The sequence below is a fragment of the Geotrypetes seraphini genome, chromosome 2, assembly GCF_902459505.1.
Source record: "Geotrypetes seraphini chromosome 2, aGeoSer1.1, whole genome shotgun sequence".
In the NCBI taxonomy this organism is placed as follows: Eukaryota; Metazoa; Chordata; class Amphibia; order Gymnophiona; family Dermophiidae; genus Geotrypetes; species Geotrypetes seraphini.
In genome coordinates, this window is record NC_047085.1 from 365132643 (window position 1) to 365153594 (window position 20952).

General features: G+C 41.2%; 1 protein-coding gene across 5 annotated transcripts in view; it reads right to left on the minus strand.

Annotated features, from left to right (window-relative positions):
- The window catches only part of PDE1C (phosphodiesterase 1C), a 758662-nt gene that overhangs the window by 650803 nt on the left and 86907 nt on the right, over window positions 1–20952 (minus strand). For all 5 annotated transcript variants that reach the window (XM_033930571.1, XM_033930573.1, XM_033930576.1 and 2 more), the window contains exons 2-3: window positions 18432–18482; window positions 11789–11954 (exon numbers count right to left, since the gene is read on the minus strand). In XM_033930571.1, the coding sequence (XP_033786462.1) occupies window positions 11789–11954; window positions 18432–18482 (217 nt within the window). The remainder of the gene's footprint in view (window positions 1–11788; window positions 11955–18431; window positions 18483–20952) is intronic.

A 20952-nucleotide genomic window follows, 5' to 3' on the forward strand; every position in this document is an offset into this window, starting at 1 on the left:
TATTTTTATTGGGTTTAACTGTTTCACAGATTTGTTTTGTTTTGCTTTTTTTTTTTTAGTTTAGCTGAAGGCGAGTTACTTTCATTTACAGTAGGCATTTCCTATCCCCCAGAAGGCTTACAATATAATGTGTCATTAACTAAAAATGCACTTACTATGCTTTAACAGCAAAAATTAGCATGCAGTAAATGCAGAGGCTGTACATTAATTGTTAGGGGCATGCCCAGCTCATCTGCTGCAGTTACTGCACTGAAATATTCATTGTCTATTAAGTACTGCACACTAACCCCTGCATTTTATGAATGGCATGCAGAATTGACTGATGAGCCAATTAGCCCCAATTATTGGGTGCTGACAATCCATTACTGGCATCAATTGGCAACAATTTTGATTTGCATGTGCATCTGGCTAAGTGTTGTGTTATAAAGATCTGCATGCAAATCTTATAGCTTACAACTCAAAAGGGGGTGTGGCCATGGGAGGAACATAGGCGGGTTGAGGCATTTATCAGGGAACCGCACCAAAATTAGGTGCCAGCATTTATAGTTGGTATAAATCAGTTGGTATAAATCTTTATGCCCAAAGTCTGGTGAGGAAATCGGTTCTAAGCGCCATGCTATTAATGGTGCCCAATTTGGAGCGCTCTGTGCAGATATTTGTGGTGTGGGGGTTTCTTTAGCACCCTTTACAGAATCTGGTCCTAACTGCAGTGCGAAGTCTATACCCATCCTCCACCCAAATCCTGCCTCACCCTTAAGACAGCAGGCAGTTAATGCATGAAGTAACATGTTGTCACGCCACCATTGTAACAGTTACCACGCTTGTGAAGTAATAGTGCATGCTAAATTCTGTGGTGATTGGCTTCCTGTCCATTACCACATGCAGTTCAAACTCCTTTTACTGACCTATAAGTGTATTCATTCTGCAGCTCCTCAGTACACTTCTCCCTCCGAATCCGCGGTTTCAGTATCCGCGGATTTGGTTATTCGAGATTTTTTTAACAAACAACCTATCTTCATTTTGGGGCTATTTTTAAGCCGTCCAAGCCTCCCCGGAACCTTACCTGGTGGTCCAGCGGTGAAATGGGACATGAGCGATCTTCCTATGCTTCTGCCCCGTGCAGAGTCATCATCAGAATAGTCTCGAGACTACAAGGGAACTTCCGGCAGCCATTCTGATAATGGCTCTGCACGGGGCAGAAGCATGGGAAGATCGCTCATGTCCCGCCTCACCGCTAGACCACCAGTATTGTGAGGATGAAAGCCGAAGAGATTTATAAACACGTCACCCAGGGCCAGGAAAACATGAAATCATTTTCTGTTAGGTCTGGCTGGCTTCAGGCACGTTCAGCTGTAGAAGAATTATTAAAAAAAAAATACCAGCAAAGTATGATAGAAGAAAAGGGTTGTATGCCAGAGCAGGTCTTCAATGTCGATGAGACTGACTTATTTTATAATCAAACCTGGAAAGTGACTGGGATAATGGAGTTCTTAGAGTATGAATGATGTTTATTGCTTGGTATGTATAAGTGTTGGTGGGTTGGAAGAGCATTCAGCGTTGGTTAATGAGTACACAAATTGCTTATTATTGTTGTGCAATAAATATTGTACAGTATTTATTTTCCAGCATTGTTCTATCCAATGTCTTTGCTTAAGAATGTTACTCCTGTAAGTGATACTGTAAATCCAAAAAAATATGTAGGTAACATACAAAATGTTATATATGATTTCAGTTAAGTACTGTGCCATGCAGGAACCTGACCCTATACTTCCATTGCAATAATTATTCACTTTCCACGGTTTTCGGAAACACAGATATAGCTGGAACCTAACCTCTATTTTCCCCATAGGTGCATTTTTTTCAATACTGTATTTGCGAATTAGCAGTTCATGATGGGGGGTTTTTATGAACCATACCATTTTGTATAATTTGTTAACCTTAATTTCTCTATATTCAAGCACAAGAACAATTTGTTCAACTGAACATATTTCTAAGCTAGTATAGCCGGGTTTCATGCACCCTCTGGTGGATTTTTATCTTCTTACAATTGGTCCAAAACAACAAACTATTTTTCACATTTTAAACAACTATTTAATGAAAAACTACGTTATGATTCATTGTATACACAAACAATACATTAATAGGGGCATAATCAAAACACAAAAACATCTAGAAAACCACATGAATTGGCACTTGGACATTTTGCTCGCCACAATGGCCAAGTGCCGAGTTTCAAAACCAGAAATTTGGATGTCTTGCAAGTTGTTCGTCCTCCAGAATATCTAAGTCTAAAAGGGGGTATGTAAGAGGCATGTTATGGACGGGTTTGGGGCAGGCTGTGGGGTGGGTTAGACTTGGACATTTTGCAGCGATAATCAAATCTTTTATAAGACGCCCAAGATGGAACTTAGACGTTTTTACCTATACCTGTTTCAGAAGTGTCTAAGTGCCAAAACGGGATTCAAACTGGCCAGATGGCCACTGGAGGGATTAAGAAAATGACCCCCTATGCACATACACTCCCCAAGTGATCACTGACCTCCTCCCACTTCAGACCTCCAATTTTAAAAATAAAACAGTACATACCTGTCTGTAGAACAACAGCACCTGGTATGGGAAATCCTAGTAGAGCATCATACAGGTGTGGCTCTGGGAGAGAAGGTGAAGCAGTCAGGTGCACAGGTGGTATTCTCGTCCATCATCCGTGTCGAGGGTAAGGGCCAGTAATCATTGCATATTAAGACGGGTATAGAGAAGGCTCATTCAAAAGTAAATGTTCTAGACTTAAAAAAGAAAAAAACTTTGTTTGATGGGGATTACATCAAGGAATTGTCTGGATGGGAACGTCTGGAATGAATAGGAATGCAGTGGGCAAAACTGAAAGGAGTTATTGTAAGGGTGACAAATCTTTTTGTGAAGCAAGTAAAATTAAGAGGAAAAGAAGGCCGCTTTGGTTCTCAAAAGTAGTAATTGAGAAGGTAAGGAATAAGAGGTTAGCTTTCATAAACTACAAAAGATCGCAGAAAGAGGGAGACAGGCAAAAATATCTGGAAAAGTTAAGAGAGGCTGGTTGAGTAGTCAGGAAAGCAAAGATACAAATGGAAGAAAAAATAGTTGGTATGGTAAAACAGGGAGAAAAAACATTTTTTAGATATATCAGTGATAGGAAGAAGTGCAAAAGTGGCATTGTGAGAATCAAAAGTGAAGGGGAGAAATATGTAGAAGCTGATAAACAAAGGGCCAAATTGCTTAACAAATATTTCTGTTCTCTGTTCACAGCTGAAGAGCCGGGAGCAGGACCACAGAAGACAAATGCTAATAGGGATGATGGAGTGATAGACCCCAATCGATTTTCAGAGGGTTGTGTTCGTGAGGCGCTAACTAAATTAAAGGTAGACAAAGCGATGGGGTTGGATAGTGTACATCCGAGGGTGCTGAAGGAACTTAGGGAAGTTCTAGTGGCTCCACTGACTGACCTTTTCAATGCTTCTCTAGAATCAGGAGTGTTACTGGAGAAAGGTGGGTCCCTCTACACAAAAGTGGAAGTAAGGAAGAAGTAGGGAATTACAGGCCGGTAAGTCTGATTTTTGTGGTAAGCAAATTAATGGAAACGCTTTTAAAACAGAGAATGGTGAAGTTTCTGGAATCCAGTATATTACAGGACCAGAAGCAACATGGATTCACTAGAGGTAGGTCTTGTCAGACAAATCTGATCAATTTTTTTGACTGGGTGACCAGAGAATTGGGTAGAGGGAATATTTAGATTTTAGCAAAGCCTTTGACAGTGTACCACACAGACGTCTAATAAATAAACTGAGTGCTCTTTGCATGAGCCCCAAAGTGACAGGCTGGGTCAGGAACTGGTTAAGTGGAAGACGACAGAGGGTAGTGGTCAATGGAGATTGATCTGAGGAAAGGGATGTTACCAGTGGTGTGCCTCAAGGTTCTGTTCTTGAGCCTGTTCTTTTTAACATTTTTATAAGCGATATTGCTGAAAGGCTGTGTATGATGCCAAAATCTGCAATAGAGTAGACACCCCGGATGGTGTAAATAACATGAAGAAAGAGATAGTGAAGCTTGAAGAAAGGTCTAAAATTTGGGTAAAATTTAATGCTAAGAAATGCAAGGTCATGCATTGGGCTTTAAAAACCCCCCAAAGAAACAGTACAGTTTAGTGGGTGAAGAACTTATGTGCATGATAGAAGAGCGGGACTTGGATATGATTGTATATGATGATCTTAAGGTAGCCAAACAGGTTGAAAAGGTGATGGCAAATGCTAGAAGGATGCTAGGGTGCATAGGAAGAGGTATGACCCTTAGGAAAAAGGCGGTATTGACGCCCCTGTGTAAGACTCTGGTGAGACCTCATTTAGTTGTCCTGCCTTAGAGCTGGCCCGTTCATTGGAGGGACTCCGTGATGTTTGGCGGGATCTTGGTGAGCAGCTGTCATGTAGCTGTCTGGACTTCCAATTCCCTGCCTGCCATACTTTCCCGGCATCGAATGGGAGGAACGCGGTTGGCCTGCATTGAAGTTTCAACGTGCTGCTTCTCTTTGTCTTTTCTGATTTTCAGGTTGTTGTTTTCTCGCTTTATTTTTAGTTTGTTTTGTGTTCTGTTTGATCTGTCAAGAGCAGTATATGTATATGTTGCTCCACTCGACCGGAGTGAAGCTTAGACCTAGTACCAGATTAGAATTTATTTTACTTTACTTTATAATTTATAATTAATTTCATTTTAGTTTGCTGAGTATGTTTAATTTCTGTTTTCTGTTTAATTTCTTTATTTTCATCCCTTATTTTTTTTCTGCTTGATATTTATATATTTATTAATTTTGATAGTTCTACTTTTTGGGGTGTCTTCTTCCTTCCTTCATAGAAAGTTTTAATACCAGTGAAGCAATTTCCTAAGTTAGCTGCTGCTTCCACCTGATATTATTTTCTTTTCTTTTTTAAATTTATTTGATTTAATACATGTTAGTATGTTAATAAATGTTAATATGGTGCTTTAGTTAGATTGTGAGCCTTTTTAGACAGATAGGGAAGCTTTAAGCATGTGGAGGGGTATAATCAAAAGAAACGTCTAAGTCTGATTTTGGCCTAAGTCGCTACTCGCCCAAAGTCGGCTAAGTGAAATGTCCATTCCTGAGAAATATGTCCAAAATATTTTTTTCCCCAAAAATCGTCTAGTTGGACGACCAGCCGTTTGATCGTCCAGACCGCTAAGTCATCTATCGTTATACCCCATTCTCGGCCAAAAATTCATCCAAATCAAAAAAGCCCATAGCAAGACCTTTTGGACATGGGTGGGATCAGCAAAGTGATGGACTGGACACCCAAATATTGCACCAGAGTAGTGGGATACCTTACAGGGCACTGCTGTGAACTTCACAAAAAGGGTGCCACATATACATCTCACCACAACAACCTTATAGGTCATGGTGAGCCACCCAAAACACCCCCCCAGAACCTACTAGACCCACCTGTCTACCACCCCAATAGCCCTTTTGGGGGCAGGTGCCACTTATATGGCAGTTCATAAGGGTTTTGGGGGGTGCACATGTTTCACCATGCATGCAGTGGTTAAAGTAGCTTATGGGCATGGTTCCTCCTCTCCATGGTTCACTAGCCCACCCCCAGACCACTTAAGCTACCTCTGTGCAGCTCTATTAGGCTTTCTATGCCAGGCTGCTAGGTGCTGATGTTCTGGAAACAGATATGTGACGTTTTTATTACGATTTTTATGGCGGAAGGTCAGTGATCACTGGAGGAGTGTGTAGGGATCTGTACTTTGTCACTGCAGTGGTTATCTGGTCACTTTGGATACCTTCTTGTGACTTAGACCTGGTTTAGATGGCCAAAGTCACAACGTCCAAGTTCCGTCTAGGCAGTGTTGTTAAACTTTTGGTTATACATGCAGTACGACTATGTCTAGGATGGCCCACATCCCGCCCAAATCCTACCCTTTCCATTCCTCCTGAATCGCCCCTTTTAGCTCTGGGCGTACTGCAGCACTGTGAAGGCCTAAGTCATTTTTAGATATGTCTAAAACCCGGTTCGATTATCGGCACTTGTCTCACTGATCATCCAAGTGCTGATATATGCCAGTTTTTAAACGTATTTCCATTTCAATTATGAGCTCCCTAGTGTTAACTGCCTTGATCTGACAATAATTGTAAAGTAAAGTGGTATATCAAATAAAGTAAACATACATGCATACATTCCTCTCTTCAATTCTAATCCCCCTAAAGAGCATTCCTCCTCAGATTCTGATTCCCCTGAAGAATACTGCCCCCTCCGAGATTCCAATCCCTCCTCCTTCCTCCCTCCTCAAGAATATTGGTCCTTCATCAAGGACTCCCCATCCTCCTGTAGGATGCTCCCCATGAACCTATCTTTACAATTCTAGGTGGTCTAGACTACAAGAGCTCCTGCCCATTGCAGCCTCAGTTTCAAAATGGCTGCCTTGAACTTGCGTGACAGCCTCTTGGTGGAGCATCCAGTGGTAGGAGGGAGTGGGCATCCCTTCTGCCATGTTGTTTTTTTTTCCAGAAAGAAGGGGAGAGGGTAGGGGATGGTTCAGGTGGGGCTCCCTTGGCAGGAGGGAATGGGCATCCCTCTCAATTCTCCCTCATGGAAGGTGGGGTTGGCATGTCAGGAGGGAGTGGGCATCCCTCCTGCCAATTTTCACTTCTGGGGGGGATTCCCAGTGCTGTGTTTGTTGGGGAGGGCTGTCATCAGTGCTGGGGGAATTTTTTCATTTTTAGTTAACACATGTAAAATATCTGTGCCATTTTAAAAATGAAAAAAAAACCCAGGCAGATCTGTCGTTTTTTTCTGATCGCTTAAACCCCTGAGGTTTTGGGAGGGGGGGGGGGGTTTGCATAGCCAAGCGATGTTAGAGCATTAATTCCTTGGTTACTTTCCATGGGGTTTTAGCTAATTTGCATGGCCGGATCAGAAAATGGACAATCGAGGGGAAAAAACCTTGGTGAGCCGTTTTGTGAATCAGGTCGGTAAAAGCGATCGTTGCTAAAGCTGTGATAACAAGTTTAGCAACGATCGCTGACTGTAGTACATCTAGCAGAAAGTTAGAAATTTGGGCATGATATATATATAGAATATATGGGAAAAAGTTTAATATAGTTCTGAGCTTGGTGGGTAGAACGGAATAGACAACAAATTAAATAAATCAAATAAAGTTATACTTTAGGGAGGTGGTATAGCTCATTTTTTTTCAATACAGTCCACATTGCCCATACTTCAGCGTGTGTGAAATTCATGGCTCATTGGAAACTCAATAACACTATCCATTAGTACACATGATTAATACTTCATATACTCAATTTAGCTGTCAATATTAGCACAATTGAATGTATTGGCCTTTTAATTTACTAAATAAATCCAAAAGCAGTGGCTTAGAAATCATAGCCCTGTCAAGAAAGACTATGTTTTCTCAATTTTACAGCAGAGATGAGCAGAACAAATGATCTGAACAGCAGGTAGGATTCAGGTGGATAATAATACGGTATCAAACTAATTCCAGAAGATAAAAGTTGCTAGGGAAAATATATTGATAAGGTCCTGTAGCTACTGAAGCCTGCTTTTGGTGCCACAACATATACCAAGACTGAAGACACTGAATCTACTGGATTCAAATCAAGGATTAAGGGGTGAACATTAGCAATGCTTTTCTTTCAGGTCAATTTTCTCCTCTATTGCTTGAGTATAACACCAACACTTACCCCCTCTTCTAGTGGCTGCCACATGGAAACAGCCCCGAAACCCTTTAAATCTCTATGGGCTTAGGGGCCATTACCGAGCGGCAGCTGCTGGTGCGGCTTTGTAGAAGAGGGGGTTAGGCATTAATATTCACCATAGCAGTCATGTGCCCATATTTGGATACCAAGTCAAAAACAAAATACAGAGGAAAAATAAATCCAAAAAGGAAAACATGAAAAAAAATCACATAAGAAAAAGTATACAACACGCTTTCATAAGGATATTTGATATTAAAGTAAAAAGGTGAATCAGACTTATTTTCATATAATTTGTTCTGATTAGAAGGTTGTGCTCAGAGACATGGAGGAAAAAGGGGAACAAGTTCACCAAAAAACCTCACCACCCCATCATTGCTTTACCTTCAAATAAACATTGAATTACTATTCTGCAAAGCATCAAAAAGTAAACATGTACTTATCTTGTTAAATAATGTTCTTTGGCTATCAATGTTCACAGGCTATCATAAAGCAGGACAAAAGCAGGTAAAGGACTTGAGTGAGTCAAAGAGCTGTAAGGAAAGGAAAAGAATAACCTCTTTGAACTTGATGGAAGATTACCTCCGTATTGTTAGCAGGGAATTCCATCAGGGTATGTGCTATTCTGCCACCAGGTAGAGACAGAGGACAAGGTGTCATTGATGCCACTCTTTCTATAAAGCCAAAAAGCCTCTCAAAGCTTAACTCCAGAGGATCAGAGTAATCAAACTCAACAGACTCCAAACACATCACAGGTTAACCAACAGTTTTCCCCTTCCCTGTACATCTTGCCACTGGAACAACCACAACCAACTGAATCAAGCACTGTAAGTTTGCCTACATGGCCTCATTTTTTGCAGCATAGAGACACCAAAAAGATATGTGAAATCTGTAGCCATTTCAAATTATACATTTCTTTCATGGCAGAAACTAAAATCCTCCATAATCCAGAAAAATATGGGAAAATTAATGCAATAATAAAAATACATGAAAATAAACTGGCACGATAAGGAAATATGTATATTGTCAGTCCCTAAGCTCCTTCGTGATACAGTCATTATAATTCTATATTCTTTGCAAGAAAGAAGGTAAAATAAGGTGGAGCCCTCTGTGTATGTGCAAGATCTCAAAACATACACAATAAACAGCAATACTCATCCTCCATCATAAAATTTCCTGTCATAGCATGGTCGACAATTCTGTAAGCTGCTTATCCCTAAATTTTCATGAACTCTGGCAGCTGTCAACTCAAAAGCTACATAACAGACTAATTCAACAATTTAATCCATTTGTTTTTGGTAAATATCTCATGTTATTTATGAAATTCTATCTAACCCCCCCCCCCCCTGCATTTTACTAAACTGCGATAGTTATTAGCGCAGAGAGCTGCGCTGAATGCTCCATGCTACTCCCGACGCTCATATGAACTCTGTGAGCATTGGGTGCAGCGCGGAGCATTCAGCGCGGCTCCCTGCGCTAATAACCACTATCGCAGTTGAATAAAAGGGGGGGTGGTATGTGTGAACCAACTGGATCATTGTTTAAGAAGCAACTTTTAGACTCTTGGCAGCTCCCAGAGATTTGAGAGTCTTGTGGAGTAAACAATCTCATTACAAAAAATAAGGACCTGGTAGAAATTTTTAACTATAGCACATTATTGATTCTTTTGAAATTCTCTGTGGTAGGCAGAATATAGAGCTTTCTAGTAAGAACTTGGGCCTCCACTGCCACATTACACATTTGGAGAGCAATTCTATAACTGAGTGCTTATAATTAGGACAGCTCATAGACAAAACTGTGCAAGGCAATCGTGCGCGGACAAACCCGCCCAGAAAATCGCGCGCAGGATGTCAGCGCACTGGATTTTAACACTATTTAAAAGCGCTGTGAAGGGGTGGCAGAATATTGAGGTTTCATCTATTTCCCTATTTAGAAGACTGGTTAATCAAGGCTTCATCATTGCAAAGGGTTCAGCATGCCATCAGCTCAACAATTCATCTCCTACAGTTGCTTAGGTTTGCCATCAACTATCAAAAGTTACATCTATACTCTTCTCAGGCACTGGGGGTTCATAGGGGGTTATCATGAATACCACTCAAGGTTGAGCTTTTGTACTTCAGCAATGAGTGGATGATCTCATTCACCTCTATCAAATAATCTCCTCCCTTTAATGCACTTCCGCAAGTCAGATATTACATCTTCTTGGTCACATGGCATCCACAGTACATGTCAATCCATTGGCGTGTCTTTACCTCAGAGTTCCACAATGGACCATGCCAACCCAATGGTTTCAAGCCACGGGACATGTCTGCTACAATACAAGTCACTTGAACCTCTATCATTCTCTCTAAAGGTGGATAGTTCATCACAATCTCATTTGAGGTCTTCTCTTCCAGCACTCCACCACCACCACAATCACAAACTTCTAACCAGAGATGCTTTGATGTTAGAATGGGGTGCTCATCTTAATAGAATATGTCTCACCATAAACAAAACCTCTATATCAATCTTCTCAAATTGCGAGCAATAGACAATGCTCTCAAAACATTCCAAGATTGTCTACTCCAACAGGTGTTCCTTGTCAAGTGCCATGTTCTTCCTGAATAAACAAGGGGATACGGGATCTCACACCCTTTTCATGGAAATAATAGAGATTTGGAATTGGGCAGTTGCTCACAGCATACTTCTCAGAACAGTTTATTTATCAGGGAGGCAGAATATCTTGGCAGACAAATTGAGAAGACTTCTTCAGCACATCCATCTTATGTCAGATATTCACCAAAAGGAGGACACTGGATATAGCTCTCTTCGCTTACCCCCTAACAACAAACTTCCACAATTTTGCTCTAGATTCTATACTCCCAATCACATTGCATCAGATGCCTTTCCCCATTTATTGGGGGGGGACATATTCCTCTACACATTTCCTCCAATGCCTCTCATCAGGAAAACTCTACTCAAACTTCACCAAGATCAAGGCACCATTATTTTGTATTTATTTACAATATTTTTAGATCGCAAATCTAACAACCCTAAGTGGTTTACAAAAATTAAAACATTCACAATATATCAAATAGACATACATACTGTCCATTTTGACTAAACCTCATATAGGATTTTCTGTGGTTTTTAAACCTAACAGACTTGGAGTCCCTGTTACCAAGAGAACCATCACCACTTGTCTAGCAGACTGTATCTCCTTCCGTATACTCAAGCTGGGCTGACACTTCAGAGCTATATGACAGCCCATAATGTCTAAGCTATGGTTACTTCGCTGGCTCATTTTCACACTGCATCCATTGAGGACATCTACAAAGTGGCTACTGGGTCCTTAGTCTATACCTTTACTTCTCACTACTGTCTGGAACAAAGCTCTAGAAGAGACAGTCAGTTTGGACAAGCAGTTCTGCAAAATCTTTTCTCTAACTGAGTATCAACTTTCCCTCCAGCCCTCTTGGGTTTTACCAGGCTCATGTTTATATATCCATTATTCTTCTCCAGACTCATGATCCTGGCAGCTTGGGAGTCCCACATGTGAAAATATTATGCCTTCTTGTCCTTGGAGAAAATAGCAAGTGTTCTCCGAGGACAGAAGGCATATATTCTAACAACTCGCCCACCTCCCCCAGTTGGCTTCTTAGATTTGTTACTCAACTGCTGTTCCCATATGCCAACATATGGCAGCACAAGCACAGTTTGGGCACTGCCTAAAAATTTAAAGTGATAGTACATTTGGTAGTGTCACTCACATGTAAGAATACATGCCTGCTGTCCTTGGAGAACATCTGCTACAGGTAAATATCTTTGCTTTATGACAGAAAAACCTAAAAAATATGCTAATGAAGCTAGAGAGATTAATATCAACACCATAACAAAGACTAGCATCCGTAGCTACCATTTATTTTCAAGTCACTAATTCCATGGAAATATCTACAAACCATCACTCCAATAACACTGGCCATAGGGTAAATTGCCAAGCAGTAAAGCCTTTTATAAAGAGCTGTAGATAAACAAATGGATTGGAATCCACCAAACCTGATAGCTGTTTTTGGTAATGCTTCAGGACTGTCCAACTGTGGCAACTCATCTGCCAAAATTTCTTCTGGATTTCTATCATCCTTCACAATTGTGGGCTTTGGTTTTTCTTTGAGATTGAGCCCTCCAAAAATAGTGCTCCATATGCTGTTCTGTGATTTGGACCCTAAAAAGAAAAGAAAATTTGTCAGTTAGCACAGATATTTGTGAAAAAAAAAGAAGTTTTAATCCAGGTGGTCCCTGGCAATTCCAGACTGTATGCAATCTACATATTCCAGTTCACTTTGAATATTGTGTTCAGTTTTGGTCGCTGTATCTCAAAAAAGATAAAGCAGAATTAGAAAAGGTTCAAAGAAAAGTGACCAAAATGATAAAAGGGATGGAACTTCTCTTATAGGAAGAAAGGCTAAAAAGATTGAGCTCTTCAGCTTGGAATAAAGACAGCTGAAGTGGAGATATGACTAAAGTCATCAAAATCCTTAGTGATGTAGAACAGGGAAACTCATTGAAGTTACATGGAAATACATTTAAAACAAATAGGAAGAAATATTTTTCACTAAATGAATAGTTAAGCTCCAGAACTCATTGTCAAAGTATGTTGTAACAATGGTTGGCATAGCTGGGTTTAAAAAAGGTTTGGGCATGTTCCTGGAGGAAAAGTCCATAGTCTCCTATTGAGACAGACATGGGGGAAGTCACTGCTTCTCCTGGGTTTAGTAGCATAGAATGTTGCTACTATTTGGGTTTCTGCCAGGTACTTGTGACCTGGATTGGCCATTGCTGAAAACAGGATACTGGGCTAGATGGACCATTGGTCTGACCCAGTAAAGCTATTCATATATATTTTTATTTATTATATGTATATATTTATTCAGTTATTAGCCCGTCCTCCCAAAGGAGCTCAGAACGGGTTACAAATCAGGTACTCAAGCATTTTCCCTATCTGTCCCAGTGGGTTATTCCTATGTTTATACTGTACATAGGTTGTATAAGCATATGCAGTCAGGCAATCGTTGCCTCTGTAGCACCCCTTAGTTTCAGCGCAGCCCTGTCTTATCACACAGACACAGAAAATATATCACAATGGTCTATTATTCTGAGTTGACATCCCCAAGACAAGGCTCACTTCCACCGAATTGCTAGCGAGGTTTTAGGAACTTCAGGGTACGCATAAAGGGGCATAAAAAGTCTAAGTCCCCTTTTGGCCTAAGATTCTAAACGCTGAAAGTAGCAGCAGGAAAAATGTCCATTCTCAAAAAAAAAAAAAACAAACAGACAAAATGAGATTATTTTTGAGAATGACTTACCTCAACTTTCAGCAGTTTAATCGCCCAGACCACCACTACGTCTAACCTTAGAACACATTATCAACCAAAAAATTGGCCAATTCTCAAAAACCCAAAACAAGACCTTGGGCATCTCTCCTGCCACGTTTTGCGGCAGTTCGGGGGGGGGATCGCTTTCACGGCAGCAGAGAGGTGGCATCTCTCCTGCCGTGATCATTGTGGTGGGGGGTGGGCAGGTTGCCGGGGCTGCTGAGCTAATCGCAGCAGCAGCAGCAGCAATCAGCTCAGCGGCCCCTATTCGGAACTTATACCTGTTTTGACTAAGTCCCTACTGGGCAACCTGTTAAAATTTTTAGTTATACTTGCTGTATGACTAAGTCTAGGTTGGCCCACCTCCCACCCTTTCCCCTCCTCTAAAAACACCTCTTTTCGCTGCCTCTTTTCGCTCTAGGCATTTAGAGGCAGGGTAAAGGCCTAAGCTGGTTTAAAACCAGCTTTGATTATCGGTACTTGGACGATCTGGCTTTTTGATTGTCCAAGTACAGATTTAGGCCACTTTTTGAACGTTTTGTGTTTTTTTTGTTTTTTTATTATGAGCCTCGTGGTCTCCAGCAAAATACCAGCAAGGAAAGAGACCTACACTTCAAATAACAGATATAAGTTAACAGTTTATTGCACAAAATAAAATTTGCTCATAAATTCCTTCTAACGAGATCTATATTAGTTATTCTAATTAAAAAATAGTTTCCTTAAAGATATTTTAAATTATCTATAACAATTCTATTCTATGTAAAGTGCTCAAATAATCATTTTTTGTTTCTTGCAGGGCAATGTTAAATAAAGTTAGAAATTATTCATGTAAATATTCTCTTATAAAATTTCATATACCTTTTTATTAAACTTATCTCTAAATTTTATGACATTGAAACTTTGGGTCTCTTCTATCAAACTGCCCTAGCAGTTTTTAGCGTAGAGAGCCAAGCTGAATGGCCCGCGCTGCTCCCGACGCTCATAGGAACTCTATGAGCGTCAGGAGCAGCGTGGGCCATTCAGCGCAGCTCACCGCTAGCGCAGTTTGATAGAAGAGGCCATTTAGCTTTTTTCTCACAGGTAAACATTCAGGAGTATTACAGGTAAGTACCCTTTAGTTTCCCTCTTTTCCCTCTTTGTGTCTTCTTCACTTTTTTCTCTATTGGGTCTTTTTTTTTTTTTTTTAATTTTGTTAAACTTTTTCTTTTCCATGCAGGAACCTACTGAAGCTTCTATGATAATAATAATAATAACTTTATTTTTGTATACCACAATACCACAAGCAGTTCAGAGCAGTTTACAGAGGAAGAGACTGTACACAGACAGCGATGTTACAGAAAAAAATTTTCAAATTGCATTGATAAGCCGAGAGTAGTTAGGTATATCCGGAAGTGTTTCAGAGATATTACAAGGCAGGAAGGAGTCAGAGAAATTTATCAAAGAGATGAATTGGAAATGAGGGTGGTTAGACATTTATTCCATTTGCCTGCTTGAAATGACAGTGATCTATCAAGGAATCTCTTGTAGGTACTGCCCTTCAGGGAGGGGAAGGCAAACAGATAGGCATTACGTGTGCAAGTGGTGCCTGGAAATTCAAAATGGTGCAACAGGTAGATTGGGGATGAACCAGTTATGGTTTTGAAGCAGAGGTAGGCAAACTTGAAGACAACCCTTGCCTCCATTAGCAACCAGTGTAGTTTTCTGTAATATGGGCTTACATGATCAGATTTTTTGAGACTATGGATGAGACGGACGGCAGCATTCTGAATGATTCTGTCGTTTGATGGTTTTCTTAAAGGAACCCAAGTATATGATATTGCAATAATCTAAGATGTTTAAGATTAGAGATTGAACCAGCAATCGAAAAGAGAGGAAGTCAAAATAGTGTTTGATGGTATGAAGTTTCCAGAGGGTGCCAAAGCATTTTTTAACTTGAGCATTAGTATGGTCTTCAAAAGTCAGGCATCGGTATGACTCCAAGGATTTTGATGGTAGAGTTGATTGGATAAGTTAACCCATTTAATTTCAAGGAGGTGTTTGTTAGTTTGTGGTTGGGACTTGCCAGAAAAAGCTTGTTTTTTTCTGGGTTCAGTTTTAATTTGAATTGTGCAGTCCATTGTTCTACCTTAGTGAGAATAGATGAGGTGAATTGTTCTGTCTCTTGTATCAGTGAGGTTATGGGAATGATAATTGTAATGTCATCTGCATATATGTACGATTTAAATTTTAAATCAGAAAGCATATGTCCCAATGGTGCCATGTAGACATTGAACAGAGAAGGAGAGAGAGGGGAGTCCTGTGGAACTCCGCAGGGATTACACCAGGAATGGGAAAAGATTCCGTCGCTGTGGACCTAGTAAGTGTGGTTTTTTAAGAAGCCTGTAAACCAGGTTAGTACCTGTCCAGAAATGCCAATGGAATCGAGGCATTTGAGCAGAATGTCATGGTCAACAAGGTCAAAGGCACAGCTGAAGTCGAATTGAAGTACCAGTGCGCTTTTTCCCAGGGAGAACAGATGGAGGAGGTAATCTATCAGTGAAGCTAAGACTGTTTCTGTACAGTAATTTGTGCAAAATCCTGACTGAGAGTCGTGTAGAAAGTTGAACTTCTCTAAGTATTTCATGAGATCGAGGTTAACTAGGCCTTCCATTAGTTTAAGGAAGAGAGGTATGTTGGCAATGGGTCTGTAGTTGGCAGCCGAAGTGACTGGTTCCTTGGAGTTTTTGATAATAGGAGTTATAAGAATATGACCGAGTTCCAATGGGATGTAGCCAGTGGACAAACAAAGAGAAACCCAGTTGAAAAGTTCAGCTTTAAATGGGAGGGGGGCTGTTTTCATGATAGTTGGTAGGCAGTTATCAAGTAGGCAGTTGGATTTAGCATATTTAAAGTAGAGCTTGAGGAATTGGTATCACTTAAACAAAATTAATGATTTATTAATTAAAATTACTAAAATTTATTTTTTAAATGTTTGCTTCTCTCTGAGTGTAACTGAGTGTGGCTTATTTCTTCTCCCGGTTATTGTTATGTTACTTTTCACTTAGGGGGGTCTTAATCGGATAGCGCACCTTAGTAAAAGACCCCTTTACTTTTTAACAAAAACAAAATCAGTGTTTAAATTTTTCTTTCTGGTGGGCAAATCTTTGCTCCAGTTATAGATTTGAAAGGATGAACGCTGAGAGCTTGGGGCATGGTAATATATTTAAATTGGTATGGGGCCAGTTGACATCTTATGTTACCTCACTATAATAGGTTTACCCTTTATCAAATCCTAAAACTCAGAACTTGCTTTCAATCTCCTTGAATTACTTAACATAGCTTCTTATTCTTTTCAACTATCAATCTCACTAGCTTTAATTACTCTTAAATCCAAAAAATTAACCAAAAAAACTTCCTTTTTAATGCTCAAATCAAAATCCTGACTCTAATCACTGTAAAACTGTCAAAATTGGCACTTGGCACTTGTTGCCTCCTACCCAACTTTTAATACCCAACAAGTACTGCACAGACACTCTGTTCTTCGACAATATGTGGATTTATTAATGGCCACAGCCGTAAATGCCATACTACAACATCATCTACAAACAGCAAATACCGACATACCAAAACTTTAACCATGAACAATTTAGATACCAATGTATATCATCATAATCATTCGTCCGAAGATTGTATATAAATACCATAGGCACAGCATCATATTGCTGATCTCAGTCCTTACAGCAATCAACTGATCCATGCCCTGCCCAGCATCTCTGGCTGGGCCACCATTGTTCTTGTGGGAAAGCTGTTCAAGCTGCCCTACCTTCTCCCCATTCAGTTCAAGGAGGGGCCATCCACATGTTGGTTGTTGAAGTCTTGTCACACGGCCTCCCCGCCGTCCAAGCCGGGAGACAAGCAAGCCTCTGAGTGCTTACCTCATTTGCTTCTGCAAGGCTATATGTTGCCACATCTTTTGCTATCAACAACTGTAACGCAGTGTTCTTTCTTATCTGTATGCTGTGCCTATGACCCCACTATGATTTTTTTCCGCCACAACCTGAGATAGCGAAACCTTGCTTATCTCGCCGCGACGATCCCATGGCGAAGGCCAAACTGCAGCTTCCACTTCAATTCAGGTCACCTCACCCTCGCTCACCCCTCTCCCTGTGCCTATATCCCTATCCCTAATTGGCCCCCCTCCTGACCCTATTTCTCTCTACCCCTGATTTCCCCACCCCCCTTCCCACCTCCCTTTCTCTTTCCCTTCCCCCCATGCAATGGCCTCGGCCCTTTTGTCGCCGCTGCCCTCCTATAGGGTGGGGCGCTTGTCCTTGAGAATCCCACATGCATACTCTCTCAGAATTTCGATGTGCACACTCTCTTAGAATTCTTTGGTATCTGACCAATTGGAGCCATAGCGCCCCCCTCCCCCCCCCCTGAACATCCCAGAATGCACCGGGAAGGGGAAGGCCCACCATTTGGGAGCGGCGGGCCGCCCAGTCAGAGGGTATGAGCATCCCTCTGGCCGGACATTCAACTGAAAGGTATAGGGAGGAGTTGGGGTAGACTTAGGGGTGCGGGGTAGATTTCCTGAGCCTGGGAGAGGTTTGGGTTCTGGTGGGTGGCAGCAGGAGAGTGTGGACATCCCTTCTGCCTGGCTTGCTTCAGTGGGGGGAAGGGGAGGAAGGTCTGGAGAAAGAGGGAGTGGATATTCTTCCTGCCTGGCTTACTTTGTGGGCAGGGGTTTGGGGATTCCAGCGGGAGGGACTGGTTATCCTTCCTGCTGGCCTAGTTGGAGGGGGTCGGGGTTTCTGGTGGGAGGGAGTAGACATCCCTCCTACCAGCCGAGTTTGTGGGGGGGGATTTGGGGGTTCCATGCCACATCTGCCCAGCAGACCGCGTCAGGGGGATTCCCTTGCCACAATCAGCTGATGGCAAGGGATCAGGCGTGATTCTCTAACCGGCGCCTGTGACATGGGCACTGTTTAGAGAATCAGGACAGTTAGGCAGGGTTGGGTGTCTGTCCCTTAGGGCAGACGCGATTCTGTATAGGACACCAGTATGCAATTCTCAGCCACTTCATATGCGGCTGCAAAAACCGGCGTCCTATACAGAATTTCCCCCTAATTATTTGCACATATTTTTAGTACATTCTGAGACCATAGGTCCCTGCAACACAGGTCAGAATAAAATTGGATGAATGGTTTAAAAGTCATTTAGGTCCGGAGAGAGACATTTTGCTGGAGGGAGGAAGTAGTAGATAAAGATATATTGATTTTACCAAGCCAGCTTTCCTGTAGGACACAAACTTTACAATTTAGTGAAAAAAATGGTATTTAAGTACTCACGTGCAATTCGTCCAAGTGGTCGTGTATTGCTGTCTCCTGTTTCATTCGCAACTGGAAAAAAATAAGAGCAAACTGTTAAATGAGAAATAGGTATGAAATTGCACCTATATTCGTACCACAGTTAGAAACTTTAGAGCCCTTGAATGAAACAGCAGGAAGTCCCCCAACTGGGACCACTGGCTGCAATAACCTTTCTGTCACTGCATTTCATTTCTGACAAAACAACCTCTGCCCCTCGAAGCTGTTCCTTGTGTCACTGCACCTTTACCCACCCTCATTGATGCCACTTTCTTAGCTGTCTCTATGCACAACTCATAATTCAAGGGCACCAGAAACAGGATGTTGTTTATTTCTTTCCCTGGAAACTGTTCTTAGGGCCAGAGCACAGCTACAAACTTGACTGCTTACCAGGTTTAGGAACAGGAGCAACCCAAGCCAGAAATGTGCCCTGTGTGTCTCACCTAGTGTTCCAACCCCACTCCACCCGCTATGTCAGTGTCTCGCAAATGTTGTCGAGCCAAGGCACACTAAACGTAGTGGTCGCCGCTCAAGGCATCTGGGAGTGCATGGACGTCGACTTGATGATGTCACGCGCATGTGTGACATCATTACAACGATGTCCTTGAATGCACAAAGGCCCTGCAGAGAGGCCTTGAGCCTACAACAAAGGGCTTAGCAAAGTTTTTGCTGCTTTATCATCTTCAGGTTATCCCACCTTTCTACCCACACCCTACCTTTGGATAAAGTGTGATTGCCATAATCCAATTTAAAGATTAATAATTTAAAATTAATAAGAATAAGAATATATAAGGATATCTTCTTATTTAAGTAACAATATATTTTGACTAACTTATATTGATTAGAGACTTATTTTGGAGTGCCTTTTTTGGATTTTTATGACTAGTTTGTAATTGGGATTTAGATGGGGGCTAAAATAGATATTTTATGCTTGTAATATATTATTTTTATTCACTGTATCTCACCTTGAACTCTGTAGGGTGAGGCAAGTAATCAAACATTATATAATAAAATATGATTCACTTATTTTTGCATATTCTAGTAATTCTTTTTTTTCCTCATTCTTGCCTGCGTGAATAAAGAGGATTTAGCCCCCAAAAGCCAATCAAAAATGTGTTAAGTTTATCCCCCTCTTCTATGAAACTGCGCTAGCATTTTCTAGCACGGGTAGCCGCACTGAATGGCCCGTGCTGCTCCCGATGCGCATCGGGAGCAGCGCAGGCCATTCAGCGCGGCTCCCCGTGCTAAAAACTGCTATCGCAGTTTCGTAGAAGAGGGGCTATGTTTAATGTTTATTTAAAAAGCTTGATATACTATCTGGCCTTCTCAGACCAAGGTGGTTTACAATAAAATGTGCATCAAGTTAAATTTAAAAAACTCCGTTTTTTAGACAACAAAGACCTAACATTAACGCACCAAAGAGAAAAAAACCCAAACATTCACTCCTAGTTAATGCCCCCTTTAAAAAGCTGTGCTAGCGACTGCTGTGTGGCAAAAGCCCTGAAGCCCTTTAAATCCCTCTAGGCTTCAGGGCAGTTACCACAGCAGCCCGCACTATTGGGCTTTGTGAAAGAGAGGGTAAAATTAAAGCCCTTATTCATAAAGCTGATCTTAAGGAAGTTCTTCTTCACCCAGAGAGTGGTAGAAATCTTGAACGCTCTTCCGGAGGCTGTTATAGGAGAAAACAACCTCCAAGGATTCAAGACAAAGTTAGACAAGTTCCTGCTGAACCAGAACGTACGCAGGTAAGGCTAGACGCAATTAGGGCACTGGTCTTTGACCTACGGGCCCAGACTGCTAGGCATGATGAGACCACTGCTCTATCCCCAATAATGGCCCAATGGGCCAATTTAAAATGGGAAGGAGGGGTGCCAACAGAAAATCTTGGAATGATCTTAAGCACCTCGGAAATGTATAAAATTGTCCATCTGCTCAAATAGGCAGGCTCTTGCTCCCATAATGCTTTATGAACTAAACAGGGTAATTTAAATTTGCTTCTAAAAAGCTTTGGGAATCAATGATATTTCTTGTATAGTAGGGTGACATGATCAAAGAATCTCACGATGCTTAACAACCTAATCCCCACATTTTCTAATGTTTGCAATCTTTTGGCGAGGGATTGAGTCAGACCCAGATATACGATGATAACATAATCTAGGCAAGAAGAGAATAGAGTGTGCAAGAATGTATTTAAGGCTGACTCTTTAAAATATTTTTTTACCAAATGTAGTTGTCTCAGGATAAAGAGAACTTTTTTTTTAACAACTGCAATTACTTGGTTTTGTTTTTCACTCCCCACTATTTAAAACTGGAGACCAATTGAATAGTCTTACCAGACAGCATTGGAGCTAGCGTTGAACATTTAGCCCAGTAAACCAGCAGGCTAATGACTTTAAAGTATTTAATACCATACTAACTTATGTTCTGGAAGTCATGCAGAAGCCTTAAGTAATCCCTTTTGAAGTTCAGATAGTCAGTTCAATAAAAAGATTTTTTTTTTAAA